The following is a 19,911-nucleotide window of genomic DNA, read 5'->3' as shown; positions in this document are numbered from 1 at the left end:
TAACGGCTGCACACCGACTCCAGACGAATAAATGTGTGGTGTATGTGTCACTTATAAGATCATGTGTTTTAAAAACATGAGGACTGATCCACAAAAACACACAGATTCTAGTTTCTAAAGGTTTATGTTGATTTGTGTTAATAAAAAATAAGATCAAGATACATGCGGACACCCGGATGTGTGATGGTTTGGTAAATCGCCTGCTGTGTATGATGTTGAGTTAAGGGTTGACAGATAGTTCAGCTGCGAGATGTTTACTGGTGTTTTCATATCACAAACTGTTTGTTTCCAGTTCAGAAATGGAAGAAATGGACCATCTCTCTGCTGTAATTAATATTTCCTTTTGATCTTGGCGCTCACACACATGCACAAACAGCTACACATGCAAACATGCACACCTCCTCCTCCTCCTCCTCTCTACACATCGCAGTATATTTGGGGCGCTGAGTGTTTATGTAATCCCCTCCATATTAAGTGATCCCTACCCCCTGCTGAAAAGAAAGGAACATGTTAAAGGCCATGGTTTCAGAGAACAAAACAGAACGGCAGAGAAAAAGAAAAAGTGGGGGAGCTACGTGACTAAATAAATGTAAAAAGGAGAGAATGAAACATGAGATATGAAGGGAGGGGGCACAAAAGCATCGGGGGTGGGGTAAAAAAGAAGTGTCCAAACGTTATATATACCTGTGTGCTCATATTTGTGTCTTAGGAGGGAACTGGTCTTCTGGAATGTTTTGTCGCACAAGTCACACGCGTACATACCACTTTCAGTCTTCTTAATCTTCTTCCTGGAGAGCAGCGAGTCGCTGTCTGTCAGGTCGTCCAGGCCTGACAGATAGTCGGCCGTCCCGTCCAGCAGCTCCCCCTGAGACAGAACACAGATCGGTTTCAGTACGTCTGCTCACCACCACACCTGTCGGCCTCAGAGACACCTTCTGGTCCAAACCCCCCACCGCCTCTGTGATCCCAAGTCTGGACAGGGCTTAAAGGCCCGACCTGGGTAAGTCCCCTTCATCCGGGGGGGGGGGGTCATGTGGGGTGTTTACAGATAAAGGCAGCCAGACACCAGGTGAACCAGAGTTTGTGATTTATCACCAGGAGCAAAAAGGAAAGAACCCGAGTGACAGATCCAGCGATCCTGTCGTCACGTTCTCCTCCTCAGTAGGAGGAGTTATCGCCGAAATATAAATGTTCAAATGTCCTGTTGTTCTGAACATTTGACTGACTGCGGAGTAGCTGATGGGGGCACCCTGATCTAGTACAGCAACAAAGGCCTGACGGATCCAGCAACTACTGAACTGTAGGGCTGCGCAGTAAAACTATAATTATAATATAAATTTCCTCAATAACAAAATAACAAATGTTCAATAAATGTTTGATTTAATTTACTTGAATCATGAACGATTCAGCACTTCATTTCTCTATTAAGATCTTTATTTTGTTGAGGAAAAATTATTTTATTATTGTGCAGATAGTTCTGAACGTTCTGCCTCAGATTTGTGAAGTGATCCTCTGTTTGGCATCAAGTGTTTGTTCTGACCAGAAAGATTCACTCAGGAGCAAAAACAACACATATAGACGCAGAGTCGGAGCCCTGTAGGGTCACTTTTTAACTCTAAAGGTAGGTGCAGGATATTTCACAGAAAAGTCAGAATAAGGAGGTGGTTGAGGTGCACAGAGGGCCAGAAACTGGACTTTTGTAGTTATTTCAACCCAAACCATTATTTTTTTCCTAAACCTAACCAAACTGTGACGTTGCACAACGTGCCATTTCAGAATTTCAGAACATTTTGCTAAGTTAACAAGTATTTTCTCTAGTATCTACTCTTGCTAACTTGACTGCGTAGTCAAAACACATTAAAAAAAACACAACGCTGAAGGGTACCCAGCACGCTAAAAAGCGAAGAGCCAAGGGGTCTGACCAAGAGTCCATATGTGGCGAGGATGAGAATGTGTCGTCAAAAATCAGCCTTCAAAGTTGCTTTTATATATCGTGATAATTATCGATATCAAATTATATTAAATGTTTTATCATGATAGCATATTTGGCCATTTTTCCGAGCCCTACTGAACTGTCATGCGCAGCAGAGTACGGGGCAGGTACACTTTTAATATTCTGACTTTATTCTCATTCAATTCTGCCTTTTGTCTGGACACGTCAGAGAACACAGATATGTGGGAGAGCTTCATATGCGTCCCCTCCAATGCTGAAACAAAGCCTACACCCCTGACAGACCTTCTTCCCCATCTTGTACCCAACTCATTTACTGTCATCTCTGTATGGTGTGACATACAGCTACTACTGGACCTTAGGGTGAGATTGTTGTGTCACACACCTACAGTACATCGACGATGCCAAACCACTTCTCGTTGCGTAACTGTCCTTTCTCAGAAGTGAAGGAGGACGTGGCATGACTCCTCGACCACACAAGCCTTTGTTGCAGGCCCACACACCAGTCAAGCTATGCCATGTACTTCAGTTATCAAACTTTCTACAAACTACAAACTTTCATCAGATGGGCTGCTGCACGGGCACATCCCGGCTACTGTACCCTGACTACTGCTTCTTCAGTCTCTATGATGCATTAAATGTTGAGATGAGGAAGGTGGTCAGGGGGAGTGGTTGGACTTCACTAGTGTCTTTTAACCGCGAGGACAAGAGACCAACAGATTTTATCTGCTAGAACTCGGGGGGTCCAAATATGTACCATGAAAGATCAGCAGGTATTCCTTCCAAACAAACACTCCACCCACAAGGGAAGGACTCACAACGCAACCGTATATGTACACTGTAGAAGGGCCTCATGTGTAATGCATAATATGATAATATATTCAGAGGGTAAAATCTAGATTGTTGGCTAGTTTTACCTGGAAACTGGATTTGCGTTGGTACTTTCTCCTCTGCTGCATTTCAGCAAATGTGGCCGCCCCGGTGGCGTAGGTGTAGGCCATGTGGGGCAGGAAGCTCATGGGGTCGAGGCCCGGGTAGGGCCTGAGGCCCGGGATGGTGGCCTGGGCAGACATAAAGGTGGGTGAAGGAAACGCCCCGTGAGGTGGTAGAGAGGTGTAGACGGGACCGCCGGTGAAGGGATTAATTCCAAAGATGGGACTGGTGCTTTTCTCCAGCTGGTGGACAGAGTTCCCTCCACCATCAGAGCCCATGACCTCCTTCTTGACGTTGACCAGGTCTAAGGGCCCAGACGCCAATTCTCGTCCTTGCACCTCACCATTGCGCTCGATGATGAAACCGTTGGGTCTGGGTCGCTTCTCTCCCGCGGAGATAAGCTTCTGCGCCATGTGCTTGGGCAGCGACAGATCCAGTGGTATATCCCCATGGGCTTCCTCAGAAGCTAGGCTGTTCGGAGTGTAAGAGTTTTTGGAGGAAGTAGAGGAAAGGTTGAGGGGTGATGGGGTGTTGCTCCTCAAGTGGTCCAAGGGGTCTAGTGGTTTGTCCCCTGTTGTCTGCCTGTTGGCTGTAAACTGGTTGGCCTTTGTAAGTCTATGGGGGGCGTCACCATTAGTGAAGCTTCCGTGTAAATCTACACCAGGAAGCGACAGCGGTGACCGGCTCAAGCTGTGGTTGGCATCCGGTCCGCTGCGATCATGAGGGGGTGACTTCTTCCTCAGACTGCCTCCGTGGTGGTTTTGGTTCTTCCACTGAGCAAACCACTCTTTGACAAACTCCTGAGGAAGGCCAACAGCAATTGAAATCTTGAGCAGTTCCTCTGAGTTGGGCTCAGTGTTCATGGCAAAGTAGGCCTTGAGCACTGACACGTGGTCCTTAAAGGGGTTGATGGGGCTGGTAGCCCGGTCGTTACTGGACAGCTCAGAGGGCATCGCCCCCCTGCGTCCAACAAGACTGCTCTCAGCCGGCTGCAGGACGGCCTTGATCTCCTCGTTCATTTTGCACAGGTAGCGCTCGTGTTGATGCAGCGGGATGGGTCCGGGGAAGTTCTCCTTGCAGTACTGGCAGGAGAACGGCAGGAAGTGGTTCTGGCCATCGTGGGATTTCTCCTCAACGCTGAGATCAATTGAGTGATTTGGCTTCTCCTTCTTGACATCCACCTGCCTCTTGGAGTCGTCGATCAGACTCTTGGCCTCATTGACCTTCTCCAGCGTGTAGTCGATGATGCTCTTTGTGGGGCTGCCGTGGCCCAACACCTGGAAGCCGGCCTGGGCCAACCTCTGCTCCTCCATCTGGGCCCCCAGCTCCTTCATGTAGGCCCTGAGCTTGGAGATCTCTTCTGGGTTCCCGTCCATCTTTTGCCGGGACACCGTGTTGTCCACGATCTGAAGCACCCTCTGCACCTCACTCAGGTTGTTCCCGAGAGGCCCTGCGTAGCCCAGTAGGGGGAGGTCTAGCCCCATGCCTCCCAGATGTTGAAGGGGGCTGTGGGAGGAGCTGTGGATGCCCAGTGGGCTTCCGCCGCGGCCGTTGAGGTAGACCCCCGGGCCCCCAAACCCATGCTGAGAGGCCATCAGCAGTCGGTACTCGTTGAAGTCCATCGGTTCTGCTTTGATGTCGAGCTGGCCCTGCTGGTCTGGAGGGCCGAGCGGTCGGCCATTTTCCAGTTTGTGGCGGAGCTGGGCCAGAGCGGGGCTTCCAGGTGATGAGGTTGTGGAGTTGGGGGAGGAGCCGGGCTTGCTGTTGTTTCCGTTGCGTACTCGTCCGTTGACGGCGATCAGGCCAATGCATTTCTTGCTGCTGATGTGGGAGCTGTAGGAGCCGGAGTGGGAGAACCGCTTCTTACAGTTTGAGCACTCGTACGGCTTCTCGCCTGCAACACAACATGAAATATGGTTTATGGTTTGGTTCAAATAAATACTGTTTTACCATGTGGTTCAGCATGCAACCAGTGTGGGCGGGTGGTTTTTATTTGGTCCGGCCGTTTGACATTTACAGGTTCATTACAACTTGTTGGCTTTATATCATCTTTGCTTAAAATAGATGGTAGTGATTTATTTGCTGAAGTTTTGGATCATTCATCTGTGCTAAAGTGAAATAAATCCTAGCATCCTAGCGCTAGTATCATTATTATTAGTAAGCACTATCTGGATCATTATGATTATATTTATCATGACACTTCTGTCATACTGTAAATACTGCCCATTTTCCACACTTATTTATATTGTTAGATTTATTTTTAGATTGTATATCTTTATATTCTATTTACCAACTTTATATTATTATTTCTATCCCTTTCATGAGCAATGTGAGCAACTGTGACTCAAGACGTTCACTGGGAAACTGGGGACATGGGGACGGTGTGGAAATGGGGACACTGGGGATGCTGGAGACATGGGGGCACGGGGGAAATGGGGACACTGTAAACATGTGGATGCTGGGGAAATGGGGACACTGGGGACGCTGGAGACATGGGGACACGGGAGACATGGGAATGCTGGGGACGCTGGAGACATGGGGACACATGGGGATGCTGGGGAAATGGGGACACTGGGGACGGTGTGGAAATGGGGACACTGGGGATGCTGGAGACATGGGGGCACGGGAGACATGGGGACGCTGGGGAAATGGGGACACTGTAAACATGAGGATGCTGGGGAAATGGGGACACTGGGGACGCTGGAGACATGGGGACACGGGAGACATGGGGATGCTGGGGAAATGGGGACACTGGGGATGTTGGAGACATGGGGACAGTGGGGGCACAGGAGACATGGGGACACTGGGGACACGGGAGACATGGGGATGCTGGAGACATGGGGACACTGGAGATATGGGGATACTGGAGACATGGGGACACTGGAGATATGGGGATGCTGGAGACATGGGGACACGGGAGACATGGGGATGCTGGGGAAATGGGGACACTGGGGATGCTGGAGACATGGGGATGCTGGAGACATGGGGACGCTGGAGACATGGGGATGCTGGAGACATGGGGACACTGGAGATATGGGGATGCTGGAGACATGGGGACACTGGAGATATGGGGATGCTGGGGAAATGGGGACACTGGGGATGCTAGAGACATGGGGGCACGGGAGACATGGGGACGCTGGGGAAATGGGGACACTGTAAACATGAGGATGCTGGGGAAATGGGGACACTGGGGACGCTGGAGACATGGGGACACGGGAGACATGGGGATGCTGGGGACGCTGGAGACATGGGGACACATGGGGATGCTGGGGAAATGGGGACACTGGGGACGCTGGAGACATGGGGGCACGGGAGACATGGGGACGCTGGGGAAATGGGGACACTGTAAACATGAGGATGCTGGGGAAATGGGGACACTGGGGACACTGGGGACACTGGGGACGCTGGAGACATGGGGACACGGGAGACATGGGGATGCTGGGGAAATGGGGACACTGGGGATGCTGGAGACATGGGGACACTGGAGACATGGGGATGCTGGGGAAATGGGGACACTGGGGATGCTGGAGACATGGGGATGCTGGGGAAATGGGGACACTGGGGATGCTGGAGACATGGGGACACTGGGGATGCTGGAGACATGGGGACACGGGAGACATGGGGATGCTGGAGACATGGGGACACGGGAGATATGGGGATGCTGGAGACATGGGGACACGGGAGACATGGGGATGCTGGAGACACATCACTTTTTGAATTGGCCGTTGATCATTTGTGATTAAAAATGGAAAATAGTTTTTAACTAGCAAAAGAAAATGTTTTGAGAAAGACAAAAAGAAAACGTGATGCAGTTTAAATATAGAAGACAGCTGGCGTTGCAGGTGAGGATTCTGTTCCGTGTTCAGTCGACACTGTTAGTGATTATCTACTCTGACCCGTTACATTTCCTAAAATCCCGTCTAAAGGTTTTTAGCAGGACGCTCCTCCTCCTCGTATTAACACTGTTACTGAGGTGAAATGGCAAAATGTCATCACGCTGGATCTCTGGAGACCTAAAGCAAACTTTCAGTTTGTTTTTCCTAAATAGTTTCTGGTTTCCTAAAAATGTGGGCAGCTTTCAGGTCTGAGCCTCAGTCAGTAAATCTGACAACACGATCAATATTCAGAGGGGTGGCTTCGAGAAGAATGACTTGGCATAAAGGTGTGAATCTGGAAAATACAGAGAAAGACCATTTATTGTCTCTTCCAAGAAAAGTTTCGGTTTGCTTCTATTTGTAGCTTTGATCTCCACACGATGAATCACTCAGAAGTGAAACGGGTCAACTGACTATTCAGAAAATGTCGTGAGTCATTCAGCCGAGAGTCGAACAGCAAGGTTATTAATTAGCAGCTCGTCAGTCAGACGGCGAGCCGGAGGCCGGGCGACTCACCGCTGTGAATGCGGAGATGCTCCTTCAGGTGATGTTTGTATTTGAAGGCTTTTCCACACTCGCTGCATTTAAACTTGCGGTTTCCAGCTCCTTCGTTCAGCAGTGGTGGCTGCAGACAGAGAGAGAAACAAACAGCAGAGTTATCATGTGATGGAGGACGAGTGGGAGTCGGCGAGCGCAGAGGGAAGCAGCCTGCGGAACAGACGGGGAATTTAATAGTATTTAGTGAAGCAGCTGTGATGGTGACAGGGAGATTCTGAGAAACAGCGTGGGCTGACTTTGTTCAGATGTAACAGTTTGTGGTGAAGGTGCATTCCCACCGTTTCAAATGCAAATAAAGACACAAACAAACACAAACAACCCGTCCCCCCCAGACTGATGCTGACAGAGAGCTGAAATCCTTCGTTCCACACAGGGAGGAAAACTCACCAGAGAGCTGCTGCTTATTGTTCTTTATACACCGATCTCCAACCTCTATTATTGTTATTATTATTATTATTTTACAACCTGCATCTGCTGATCCATATTTATATATTTGTACATTTACTTGTTTATCAGAAAGAAGTGTTTTTGTCACAGTTGCTTAGTCAGTGTAATTAAGGAACAGAAAAATAATAGAAAGGTGAAGCAGAAAATATAGAATCTATGCATATATATATATAAAATATGAAGACATGTATCTAAATATAATAACTCTAAATATGAAATCCAAAGCAGCGTGGGTGTGTACAGTATTTCCAGTATTAACAGAACTGTGGTGACGAACAGCAGCAGTTATTAAACCAGAGAACAGAGAATATTACACACTGAGTATTAAAACAGATAAAATTTGTTTTTACACTTGTTAAAGCCCTTTGTAAGTTGTTTGAAAAGTGCTCTATAAATAAAGATTATTATTATAATGATTTGCATTATGGGGGATGAGTCTAATCACCACAGCAAACGTGGTGCGTGTAAAATACTCCGTGGCATTGAAGCTCTTTCTGATTCTCACTAATGTTCTAATCAGCTGTTTCTGATTTTATGTGTTGGTTTTATATCGATTTCATATAATTCAGCCTTTATTGTCCCTCGAGGGGAAAAAAATGAAAACAAATAAACAAAGTACATGTTGGTATGTTGATTCTTCTGTTCTTTAGGTTCCTCTGTGCTGCAGGCCGACCTGAACTTCCCCTGCAGGGGATTAACGAAGGCTTATCTGATCCGAAACATTCATGATTCGTTTGTGTTTCTGTAAAGTCAGCCTGGAGATCAGTGTGTAGGAAGAACAACGAGGCCAAAAACGCGCTGATTCAGCACCAATAAAAATATTCACAATATCACAGACGCAGAGCGAAACGTTGGAGTGTTATTGTGCTGCAGAGTGAATCTGCCTCCATCTGATCTCTGAAACTGTCTGATCCCAGAGGCAGCGAAGCAAAAGACCGAGCAACGCCGGCCGCAGCCTCTCTTTAAGTCAGGGTTCACAAGACGGCAGTTCAATAAAATACATTTTTATATTTATGTTTTGAAGAAATAAAATCTGTTTCATCTGCAGAAACACTGATTCATCCCTGATACTAGTATTTTCTACTCCATCTCAGATACTTGTACTTCTCTGCATTTATCTCCAGCAGCTGCGTTACTTTACAGATTTTCACACACAGACACATGAAGAGTTTATGCTCGTACAGCTGCGTCATTTTACATGTAAAAACATTTGCTGCTTTTCTTTTGATTACTTTAACGTGTTTGAATCATTTTGAGGTTTGAACCCTGTGATGGCGTCACTCTGGGCGCTGAGTCACTGGGACAACATTTAGCAATATTTTAACAATCGATCAACGGAGGAAATAATCTGCAGGTTGATCCAGAACAAAAAGAACCATAAATACTGCAAAATAGTTCAACCTCAGTAAAGTAATCAAATATATTATATATATCAGTACAACAGTAACAGGACATGGAGTACTTTTACTTTTACTACTTTAAACACATTTTCTGATTATACTTTTACGTTAGTAACATTTTCAATGCAGTACTTTTACAGTGAGGTATTAGTACTTTTGCTTTGTCCACCGCGGGTTGTACTAATTTACTGCTTATGTGTACTCTCCGCAGCTCCTCGTGTACAAAGACTGTGTGAAGAATAAAAACCTGCTCAGCCTCCGTCTCTCTTTAACAGTTTAACTCAGAGGAAGTACACAAATAAACAAGCACTTAAAGTCATTTGGGGATCAGGACTGTTTAACCCAGCAGGGGAGACCATCTGGTCCCGGTCCGAGCGGGGGGGCAGGTACGAGCAGTCCTGTGATCTCAGGAGGATTAATCTCATTACGATCGCGGCCTAATTGGAAAATTGAATGATTGACTGCTTAGTCACCGACTCTAATGTGAGTTTTGGATCCTGAGCAGGAAACATTTCACGCCCGTTATTATTAGATCACTATTTCACACCCTGGAGTGACGCGCGGCGTTCACAGAACAGGAAGACGCTTTATTATTATTATGATTTCTAATCAAGTCCTCTTTCAGGTCCAGCTGGCGGGCTCAGCCAGGGCGAGCTTTTAACCAGAGGCTCCAGTCCACCATGTGTTACTGGACAGACTGGGAGCACTGGGAGCAGGGGTTGGACACCAGGGCTCAGATTAGAGGCGAAGATACACTCAGCTCACGCACGACGTCGGGTCTGAGGCTCCTCCCCCAGAACATTTTGAGCATTAAACACGTAATTTCCTGCATTCTGCAGAAATGTTTTATTTATATGGAGGGAAACTGTGCTGCGGATAAAAAATCCAAAATTCAGCTGCACAGATTTGTAAACTTTGGCATCTCAACTAGACTTTAAAAACAACAGCAGCTCATCAGCGAGACATTAGACGCTTTAATACGCTAAAATGTTATCACAATAAAACATTTCGATAATCATCGGGATAAAAGTCAAATCATTCCTTCTTTCAGTTTAAAGGCTGATTTTTGCTCCTGAGTGAAGGTTAATTTTAAACTTTTCTTTCACTTGATGAGGATCAATAAACCAACCTGAGGCAGAACATTCAGAACTGTTCTGATAAAATCTGTTTTCCTCAGCAAAATGAAGATCTTAATAGAACTAATTTAATTAAGTCAAACATTTATTGAACATTTGTTATTTTGTCATTGAGGTAATTTATTTGGTGATTATTATCATTATTGTTTTATTGTCCTACGCTGTAACATTCACATACAGAAAACCAAACTCGTCTTCTCTTCCCGCTCAGCTCGTTTCACCTTCATTCAACATTCAATAATCGGTTATTCAAATGTTTTCTGTCTTTGACACTAATCTCAGTATCTCTCTTTTTTATCTTCTATTTTATTTTATTCTGTTTAAATCCTGGTTATACGGAAGCCCTAAGCAGCCATACATTCACACATTTTATTTACTCAGTTTTCTGTGATTTGTTTTCTGGAGATCTGGAGTTATTTATGTCATCTTGAAATAACAAATATATATAAATCTGAGAACTGGAGGAAAATGACTTGTTATAAATGTTTGGCCTGTTACGGCTTCCGTATGTTGCGTCTCGTTTAAAACACAAACAAACTCTTCTGGGCTGAAACGGTTCATTCGAAGATCAGAAGTTAACGCTCCCGCAACCACAGAAGAAGAGATGAGGCAGGTACAGGCGTGTTTTACCTGGTCTGGGGCGGGTTTGTGCGTGGTCATGTGACGCTCCAGCTGCGTGCGGTGGCTGAAGGCGTCGCCGCACAGCGGGCAGGCGAAGCTCTCCTCGTTCCTCTCGTGCCGATACTTGATGTGCTCCTTCAGAGACGTCAGCCGCTTGTAGCCGCGGTCGCAGTACGGACAGGTGAGCAGCTGGGCAAAGTCATCTGCGCCGCCACCGCCGGACACCAGGTCTGAGAGGTCAAAGGTTAAAGGCCAGGTCAGGGAGGCTAACAGAGGCTAACAGCTGCTAATGGGGGCTAATGGGGGATAACAGGATAACAGAGGCTAACAGAGGCTAATTGGGGATAACAGGCTAACAGAGGCTAACGGAGGCTAACAGAGGCTAACAGAAACTAACAGAGGCTAACGGGAGCTTACAGGCTAACAGAGGCTAATGGGGGATAACAGGCTCACAGAGGCTAACGGGAGCTTACAGGCTAACAGAGGCTAATTGGGGATAACAGGCTAACAGAGGCTAACGGAGGCTAACAGAAACTAACAGAGGCTAACGGGAGCTTACAGGCTAACAGAGGCTAATGGGGGCTAATGGGGGATAACAGGCTCACAGAGGCTAACGGAGGCTAACAGAAACTAACAGAGGCCAACGGAAGCTTACAAGCTAATAGAGGCTAACAGAGGCTAACGGAGGCTAACAGAGGTTAACAGAAACTAATAGAGGCTAACGGGAGATTACAGGCTAACAGAGGCTAAAAGAGGCTAACGAAGGCTAACAAAGGTTAACAGAAACTAATAGAGGCTAAACTAACAGAGGCTAACGGGAGCTTACAGGCTAACAGAGGCTAAAAGAGGCTAACGGAGGCTAACAGAGGTTAACAGAAACTAATAGAGGCTAACGGGAGCTTACAGGCTAACAGAGGCTAATGGGGGCTAATGGGGGATAACAGGCTAACAGAGGCTAATGGGGGATAACAGGCTAACAGAAACTAACAGAGGCTAATGGGAGCTTACAGGCTAACAGAGGCTAATGGGGGCTAATGGGGGATAACAAGCTAACAGATGCTAATGGAGGCTAACAGAGGCTAACAGAAACTAACAGAGGCTAACGGGAGCTTACAGGCTAACAGAGGCTAACAGAGGCTAACGGGAGCTTACAGGCTAACAGAGGCTAACAGAGGCTAACAGAGGCTAGCGAGATGTCTATGAATATTCTCAGTCATCCAGGTCATAGTTATCCAACGAAGGTTAAAATCAAGGGCAGCTGGACTTGGTTGAAGATACTGGAAGACGTTTCGTCCCTCATCCAAAGGACTTCTTCAGTTCTGACTGACTGGCAGGGAAACTCAGCTATTTAACCTCAGTGGGGTCGTTGGCCCGGGTCATCGATACCGCTGGTTTGTTAGTGTTCCTTGTTGCTGTGACGACAGTCGTTACAGTCGTTAAGACTACCGGGACTACAGACTTCTTTGTTCACCTGCATCCCCACCATAGAGGCAGTAGAAACCGTCAGAAAACGGCTAACACAAGACAACACCTTGGACAACAGAACTAGACTCAGCCCCGACCAAATCTGCAAATTACTCGACCTCTGTCTAAACACCACCTACTTCCAGTGCACCGGTGGATTCTACAGACAGAAGCATGGCTGTGCCATGGGCTCACCGATTGTGGCAAACATCTACATGGAAGAAGTGGAGAATAAAGCCCTCAACTCCTTCAGAGGAATAGCACCGAGCCACTGGTACAGGTATGTGGACGACACCTGGGTCAAAATCAAAAGCCAGGAAGTGCAAGCCTTGTGTCCACAACAACAGTTTGGCCTTCCTGGACTGCACTGTACACATTGAAGAGGACACAGAAAACCCCCACACACAGACCAATACCTACTGTTCGATTCCCACCACCCACTGGAGCACAAGCTAGGGGTCATGAGAACACTGCACCACAGAGCGGAAAACATACCAACAAGCGCCCAACCAGAGAGAAGGAACAGAAGCCCAAGAACACACTAAGACAGATGCTGGTCCACCCCAAAGACCGCACACCCAAACACAAGAAAAGCAATCTAGTGTATGCGGTCCAATGCAGTGAGGAATGCACAGACCTGTATATTGGGGAGACTAAACAACCACGACACAAACGCATGGCTCAACACAGAAGGGCCAACTCCTCAGGTCAAGACTCTGCAGTCTACTTACATCTGAAGGACAGAGGACACTCGTTTGAGGACCACCAGGTGCACATTTTAGACAGAGAAGATGGATGGTTTGAAAGAGGTGTCAAGGAAGCCATCTACACCAGGGTTGAGAAGCCGTCATTGAACAGGGGAGGGGGTCTACGCCACCACTTATCCCCCACTTACAATGCTGTCCTTTCATCACTTCCCAGGAAACTCAACAAACGTAACCTATTGGCCTCAGGTGAAGATACCAACGAGGGTCGTTCAGTCTTGGCCTCAGGTGAAGATACCAACGATGGTCGTTCAGTCTTGGCCTCAGGTGAAGATACCAACGAGGGTCGTTCAGTCTTGGCCTCAGGTGAAGATACCAACGATGGTCGTTCAGTCTTGGCCACAGGTAGTCTTAACGACCGTAACGACTGTCGTCACAGCAACAAGGAACACTAACGAACCAGCGGTATCGATGACCCGGGCCAACGACCCCACTGAGGTTAAATAGCTGAGTTTCCCTGCCAGTCAGTCAGAACTGAAGAAGTCCTTTGGATGAGGGACGAAACGTCTTCCAGTATCTTCAACCAAGTCCAGTTGCCCTTGACTTTAACCTTCGTTCGATAACAGAGGCTAACAGGGGCTAACGGGTACAACTCAACTCTCACTTTTATTCTCAGTCTGCCTGTTTTTATGATTTTATCTTGAATCTTTCGGTTCATGTGATCGTTTTACTACATCACGTCGTTAAGAAGATTAATTTACAACAACCTTCAGATTCAACTCGGGAAAGCAGCTATTTCATAAAATGGTTTCTTTAACGTCAGGATTCAGCTTCAGGTCGTGTTGAGTTTAATCCCAACACGACCTCCACCTGCTGAGTCACGATGTGGTTTTGTTGGTTCAGAATTACCGTGTTCGCTCTCGTCCAGACCGACGGCCTCGGGCGTGCCCAGCCGCGTCACCTCCTCCGGGGCTTCTGGGTAAATGATGGCGGTGTCACTGCGCTGCAGGTACTCGGCGATGGTTGTCGGGTGTCCGTCTCCCTCCTCCAGTTTCCGCTTCAGGAAGAACTCGTCCAGCTCGGAGACGCTTTCCAGACACTTCCCTGGTCACGAGAAACAAACAGGCAGTGCGTTCAGGGTCACGAGGGACATTTAGCTTAATAAGTCTGCATAAACATGTTGAAGACAACGAGGACCGGCAGAGATGATCCTGTTTAAATAGGGATCCAGAACGGAGCCCTGCGGGACGCCATTACAGCAGCTGCTGGAGACTTCAGGGGCCCTTCTGTTAAAACTTTAGGGAGCCGGATCGTTATAAGATGAAGAACATTTATTATCTGATTATTAACGAGATTCAGATTTATTGATCTCACCTGTTCTGTTCCCCAGAGACTCCGGGCCGACAGGCTCGTACTCCTCCTTCCTGTCATCTGTTACAGAAAACGGCAGAAACAGTTAGTCGTCTCCTCCTCCTCATCTCCCTCCCTCCTCTCCCTCCTCCTCATCTCCCTCCCTTCTCTCCCTCCTCCTCCTCCTCCTCTCCCTCCCTTCTCTCCCTCCTCCTCCTCCTCCTCTCCCTCCCTCCTCCTCCTCGTCATCTCCCTCCTCTCCCTCTCCCACCTGCTGCTACATTTCTTCTTCTTCTTCTCTGCTTCTCTTCCTCCTCTTCGTTCTGATCTTCCATTTCTCTCCTTTCTTTCCTTCTCTTTCTTTCTTCCTCCCTCATCCCATCCTCTCTCTCCTTTTGTCAGTTCAAACCTTTTTATATACAGTCTATGGTTCATTTCCTCCCTTTCTTCTGTCTCTCTCTCCTTTCTTCCCTTCATCACTTTCCTTCCTTCTTCCCACCTCTCTATCTTCCTCTCTATCTTCTTTCTCCCCTCCTTCCTTCCACCTCCCATCCTCGCGGCGTCTTCGGGCCGACTCAGGATCAGCTGTGGTCGTGACAGTAGCGGCTTTTCGTCACCTCAAGGTGTCGTTTGTACTCGAGAACACGGACACGCCATCTGTCCCTCAGAGGAGGCCACCGGTCTCAGGGAGGACGCACTCCTGATTTAACTCGCTGACGAGCAGGAGGAGAAGACTGACAGAGACTGACGTCACAGTGATGTCATCAGACATTTAGCTTCAGCGTCTATCTCCACGCCGCCCTTATTAAACATGGCCGACCGTTAGCTGCAAAGTCTGTCCCCACACCGCCCTTATTAAACATGGCCGACCGTTAGCTGCAAAGTCTGTCCCCACACCGCCCTTATTAAACATGGCCGACCGTTAGCTGCAGCGTCTGTCCCCACACCGCCCTTATTAAACGAGGCCAACCTGGTTCAAATGGGGGACACAGAGCTAGAAGTACTGATACCACAGTAGTCAGTTAGCTTAGCTTAGCTTAGCTTAGCACAAAGACTGGGAACAGCTAGCCAGGCTCTGTCCAACACACAGTGAAAAGGTAACTTCCTAAACTATAAGCAGTAGTACCACAGAGTGAAAGTCCTTTACCACAGAGTGAAAGTCCTTTACTACAGAGTAAAAGTACTTTACTACAGAGTAAAAGTCCTTTACTACAGAGTGAAAGTACTTTACTACAGAGTAAAAGTCCTTTACCACAGAGTGAAAGTCCTTTACTACAGAGTGAAAGTCCTTTACTACAGAGTAAAAGTCCTTTACCACAGAGTGAAAGTCCTTTACTACAGAGTGAAAGTCCTTTACTACAGAGTAAAAGTCCTTTACCACAGAGTGAAAGTCCTTTACTACAGAGTAAAAGTCCTTTACTACAGAGTGAAAGTCCTTTACCACAGAGTAAAAGTCCTTTACTACAGAGTGAAAGTCCTTTACTACAGAGTAAAAGTCCTTTACTACAGAGTGAAAGTCCTTTACTACAGAGTGAAAGTACTTTACCACAGAGTAAAAGTCCTTTACTACAGAGTAAAAGTCCTTTACTACAGAGTGAAAGTACTTTACCACAGAGTGAAAGTCCTTTACTACAGAGTGAAAGTCCTTTACTACAGAGTAAAAGTCCTTTACCACAGAGTGAAAGTCCTTTACTACAGAGTGAAAGTACTTTACTACAGAGTGAAAGTCCTTTACTACAGAGTAAAAGTCCTTTACCACAGAGTAAAAGTCCTTTACTAAAGAGTAAAAGTCCTTTACTACAGAGTGAAAGTCCTTTACTACAGAGTAAAAGTCCTTTACCACAGAGTAAAAGTCCTTTACTAAAGAGTAAAAGTCCTTTACTACAGAGTGAAAGTCCTTTACTACAGAGTAAAAGTCCTTTACCACAGAGTGAAAGTCCTTTACTACAGAGTGAAAGTCCTTTACTACAGAGTAAAAGTCCTTTACTACAGAGTAAAAGTCCTTTACTAGCTGCAGCATCTGTCCCCACACGCCCTTATTAAACGTGGCAGACCGTTAGCTGCAGCGTCTGTCTCCACGCCGCCCTTATTAAACATGGTAGACCGTTAGCTGCAGCGTCTGCTTCAGTATTTATTGTCAAATTTCAGGACATTAAATGTAAAAATATTCAAAATGCATCCTGTGAAACTACCCCCCCCCCCCACCCTCCTCACCAGCCCCCCCTGGCAGCTGCTGACAGAGATCATGTGATATGAAAGAGCATCGTGTGCGGCATGCTGACTCACCGCCGCCGTTCAGGTTGGTGTCGTCTCCGAGTCTCCAGTGGGGCTGATGGGGGTTCTGGAGTCCCTCTGAGCCCTCCTGGTCCCCGTAGGACAGCAGGGCGTGGGCGACCCGCGGCGACGCCTCCAGAGCCGGCACGCCGGCCGGGCTGCCCGCCTCTTCATCCTCCCCTCCTCCTCCTGCGCCGCCGCCGTTAGCGAGGCCGTTGTCCTCAGGGAGCAGTGTCCTGTCGTCCTCGTCCGTCTCTGAACCCGTCTCCACCACATTCTCATAGTTCAGCACTGCAACACAAACACAGAGGGTTAGGAAAGACCAGGACCAGGACTAGGAGGGGGATGACTGGGACCAGGAGGACCAAGAGCAACAGACTAGGAGGAAAACCAGGACCAGCAGCAATAGGCTTCAACATACCAGGACCAGGAGGAGGGGGAGGAGGGGGAGGAAAGGGGGCACATTCCTGGACTGGGAGTCTTTTTCTGTCAGACTCTCAGGGGACCAAGGACTGCAAGTGTTCCATGACTGAACATAAACCTGGTTCAAATGGGGGACACAGAGCTAGAAGTACTGATACCACAGCAGCCAGTTAGCTTAGCTTATCTTAGCTTAGCACAAAGACTGGGAACAGCTAGCCAGGCTCTGTCCAACACACAGTGAAAAGGTAACTTCCTAAACTATAAGCAGTAGTACCACAGAGTAAAAGTCCTTTACTACAGAGTAAAAGTACTTTACTACAGAGTGAAAGTCCTTTACCACAGAGTGAAAGTCCTTTACTACAGAGTGAAAGTACTTTACTACAGAGTGAAAGTACTTTACTACAGAGTGAAAGTCCTTTACTACAGAGTAAAAGTACTTTACTACAGAGTGAAAGTACTTTACTACAGAGTAAAAGTCCTTTACTACAGAGTAAAAGTACTTTACTACAGAGTAAAAGTACTTTACTACAGAGTGAAAGTCCTTTACTACAGAGTAAAAGTACTTTACTACAGAGTGAAAGTACTTTACTACAGAGTAAAAGTCCTTTACTACAGAGTGAAAGTCCTTTACTACAGAGTAAAAGTCCTTTACCACAGAGTCAAAGTCCTTTACTACAGAATAAAAGTATTTTACCACAGAGTAAAAGTCCTTTACTACAGAGTGAAAGTCCTTTACTACAGAGTAAAAGTCCTTTACTACAGAGTCAAAGTCCTTTACTACAGAATAAAAGTATTTTACCACAGAGTAAAAGTCCTTTACTACAGAGTAAAAGTATTTTACCACAGAGTCAAAGTCCTTTACTACAGAATAAAAGTATTTTACCACAGAGTAAAAGTCCTTTACTACAGAGTGAAAGTCCTTTACTACAGAGTCAAAGTCCTTTACTACAGAGTCAAAGTCCTTTACTACAGAGTGAAAGTCCTTTACTACAGAATAAAAGTATTTTACCACAGAGTCAAAGTCCTTTACTACAGAATAAAAGTATTTTACCACAGAGTCAAAGTCCTTTACTACAGAATAAAGTATTTTACCACAGAGTAAAGTCCTTTACTACAGAATAAAAGTATTTTACCACAGAGTAAAAGTCCTTTACTACAGAATAAAAGTATTTTACCACAGAGTAAAAGTCCTTTACTACAGAGTAAAAGTATTTTACCACAGAGTCAAAGTCCTTTACTACAGAATAAAAGTATTTTACCACAGAGTAAAAGTACTTTACTACAGAGTCAAAGTCCTTTACTACAGAGTCAAAGTCCTTTACTACAGAGTAAAAGTATTTTACCACAGAGTAAAAGTCCTTTACTACAGAGTCAAAGTACTTCACCACAGAGTCAAAGTACTTCACCACAGAGTCAAAGTACTTCACCACAGAGTAAAGCCCTGCACTGACCAGCTGAGTGATCAGAACATTTCAATAAGCAGCAACAACAGACTGCAGGGCAGCAGAGAGAGAAATGTACCATCTGTACTTGTTGTACTGTTGGCTTAGTACTACTAACAGTACTGATTCAAAGTACTGCTGCTACTAAAGAAGTTGCAGCTGAACGTTCTGCTGCAAGGTTCCGCTTCAGAGCGATGGAGGTAAAGTAAGGGGGAGGGGGGGCACCATGACATCATGGGAACCGGCCCTCGGGGCCCGGGGTCGGCCAGAAAAGGAGAACCATTTCCAGTGTGTCCTAATAAAGCGCTGCGTGGACGGCTCTTATCTTTCTCCTCTGGGGGTTTTATCTGCTGCCGGTTTCGGAGCCGTGAACCTTTTCCTGCGAGCGGCGAGCAGGTTCCCAGGCGGGCGGAGGAAAACACGGCGCTCTCCTTCCCCTTCGGCTGCGCGGAGATTAGTCGCCGCATATCTGCTCATAATATGATCTTTGTCTGCTGCGAGCGGCGGAGCTCGCCTCCCGGACAACTGCACAACAGGTGCAAATTAAAAAGGGGATCCGCGGCGGGCCGGGCCGAAATCTGCTGACCTGGGCTGAATACCAAGAGCGGGGGCGGGGGCGCAGGGCGTGGGACAAAACCCGGCTTTAATAAGAGGTGTGACCGGCGGGATTTAGGGGCAGTTCAGCCCGGGTAATGCCCTCTGTGATCCAGGAGAAAGAAAGAGCTGAAAGTGAGACGTGAAGACTCGCTGTGTGGTCCGAGGTGCATGATGGGTACAACATGATCACACACACGCACCAGGAGACACACACTCAGTAACACACACACACACACACACACACCAGGAGACACACACTCAGTAACACACACACACACCACACACACCAGGAGACACACACTCAGTAACACACACACACACAGACACAGAGTAACACACACACAGACACAGAGTAACACACAGACACACAGTAACACACACAGAGTAACACACAGACACACAGTAACACACACAGAGTAACACACAGACACACAGTAACACACACACACACACACACACCAGGAGACACACACTCAGTAACACACACACACACAGTAACACACACACACACAGTAACACACAGACACACAGTAACACACACACAGACACAGAGTAACACACACACAGAGTAACACACACAGACACAGAGTAACACCACACAGAGTAACACAGACACAGAGTAACACACACACAGAGTAACACAGACACAGAGTAACACACACACAGACACAGAGTAACACACACACAGAGTAACACACACACAGACACAGAGTAACACACACACACAGAGTAACAC

General features: G+C 46.9%; 1 protein-coding gene across 5 annotated transcripts in view; it reads right to left on the bottom strand.

Annotated features, from left to right (window-relative positions):
• zeb2a (zinc finger E-box binding homeobox 2a) overlaps positions 1 to 19,911 on the bottom strand; it is a 59,072-nt gene that overhangs the window by 4,646 nt on the left and 34,515 nt on the right. For 2 of the 5 annotated variants that reach the window (XM_038719964.1, XM_038719963.1), the window contains 7 exons: positions 16,726 to 17,007; positions 14,464 to 14,520; positions 13,999 to 14,193; positions 10,931 to 11,151; positions 7,276 to 7,384; positions 2,869 to 4,778; positions 685 to 865 (listed from right to left, as the gene is read on the bottom strand). In XM_038719964.1, the coding sequence (XP_038575892.1) occupies positions 685 to 865; positions 2,869 to 4,778; positions 7,276 to 7,384; positions 10,931 to 11,151; positions 13,999 to 14,193; positions 14,464 to 14,520; positions 16,726 to 17,007 (2,955 nt within the window). The remainder of the gene's footprint in view (positions 1 to 684; positions 866 to 2,868; positions 4,779 to 7,275; positions 7,385 to 10,930; positions 11,152 to 13,998; positions 14,194 to 14,463; positions 14,521 to 16,725; positions 17,008 to 19,911) is intronic. The other 3 variants (XM_038719966.1, XM_038719967.1, XM_038719965.1) reach the window with 3 other exon arrangements.

The sequence above is a fragment of the Micropterus salmoides genome, unplaced genomic scaffold (genome assembly GCF_014851395.1).
Source record: "Micropterus salmoides isolate LMB-PRFRI ecotype aquatic unplaced genomic scaffold, ASM1485139v1 Ms_hic_scaffold_15, whole genome shotgun sequence".
NCBI lineage: Eukaryota > Metazoa > Chordata > Actinopteri > Centrarchiformes > Centrarchidae > Micropterus > Micropterus salmoides.
The sequence above is the reverse complement of the archived record's forward strand: the minus strand, read 5'-3'. Positions and strand labels throughout refer to the sequence as shown.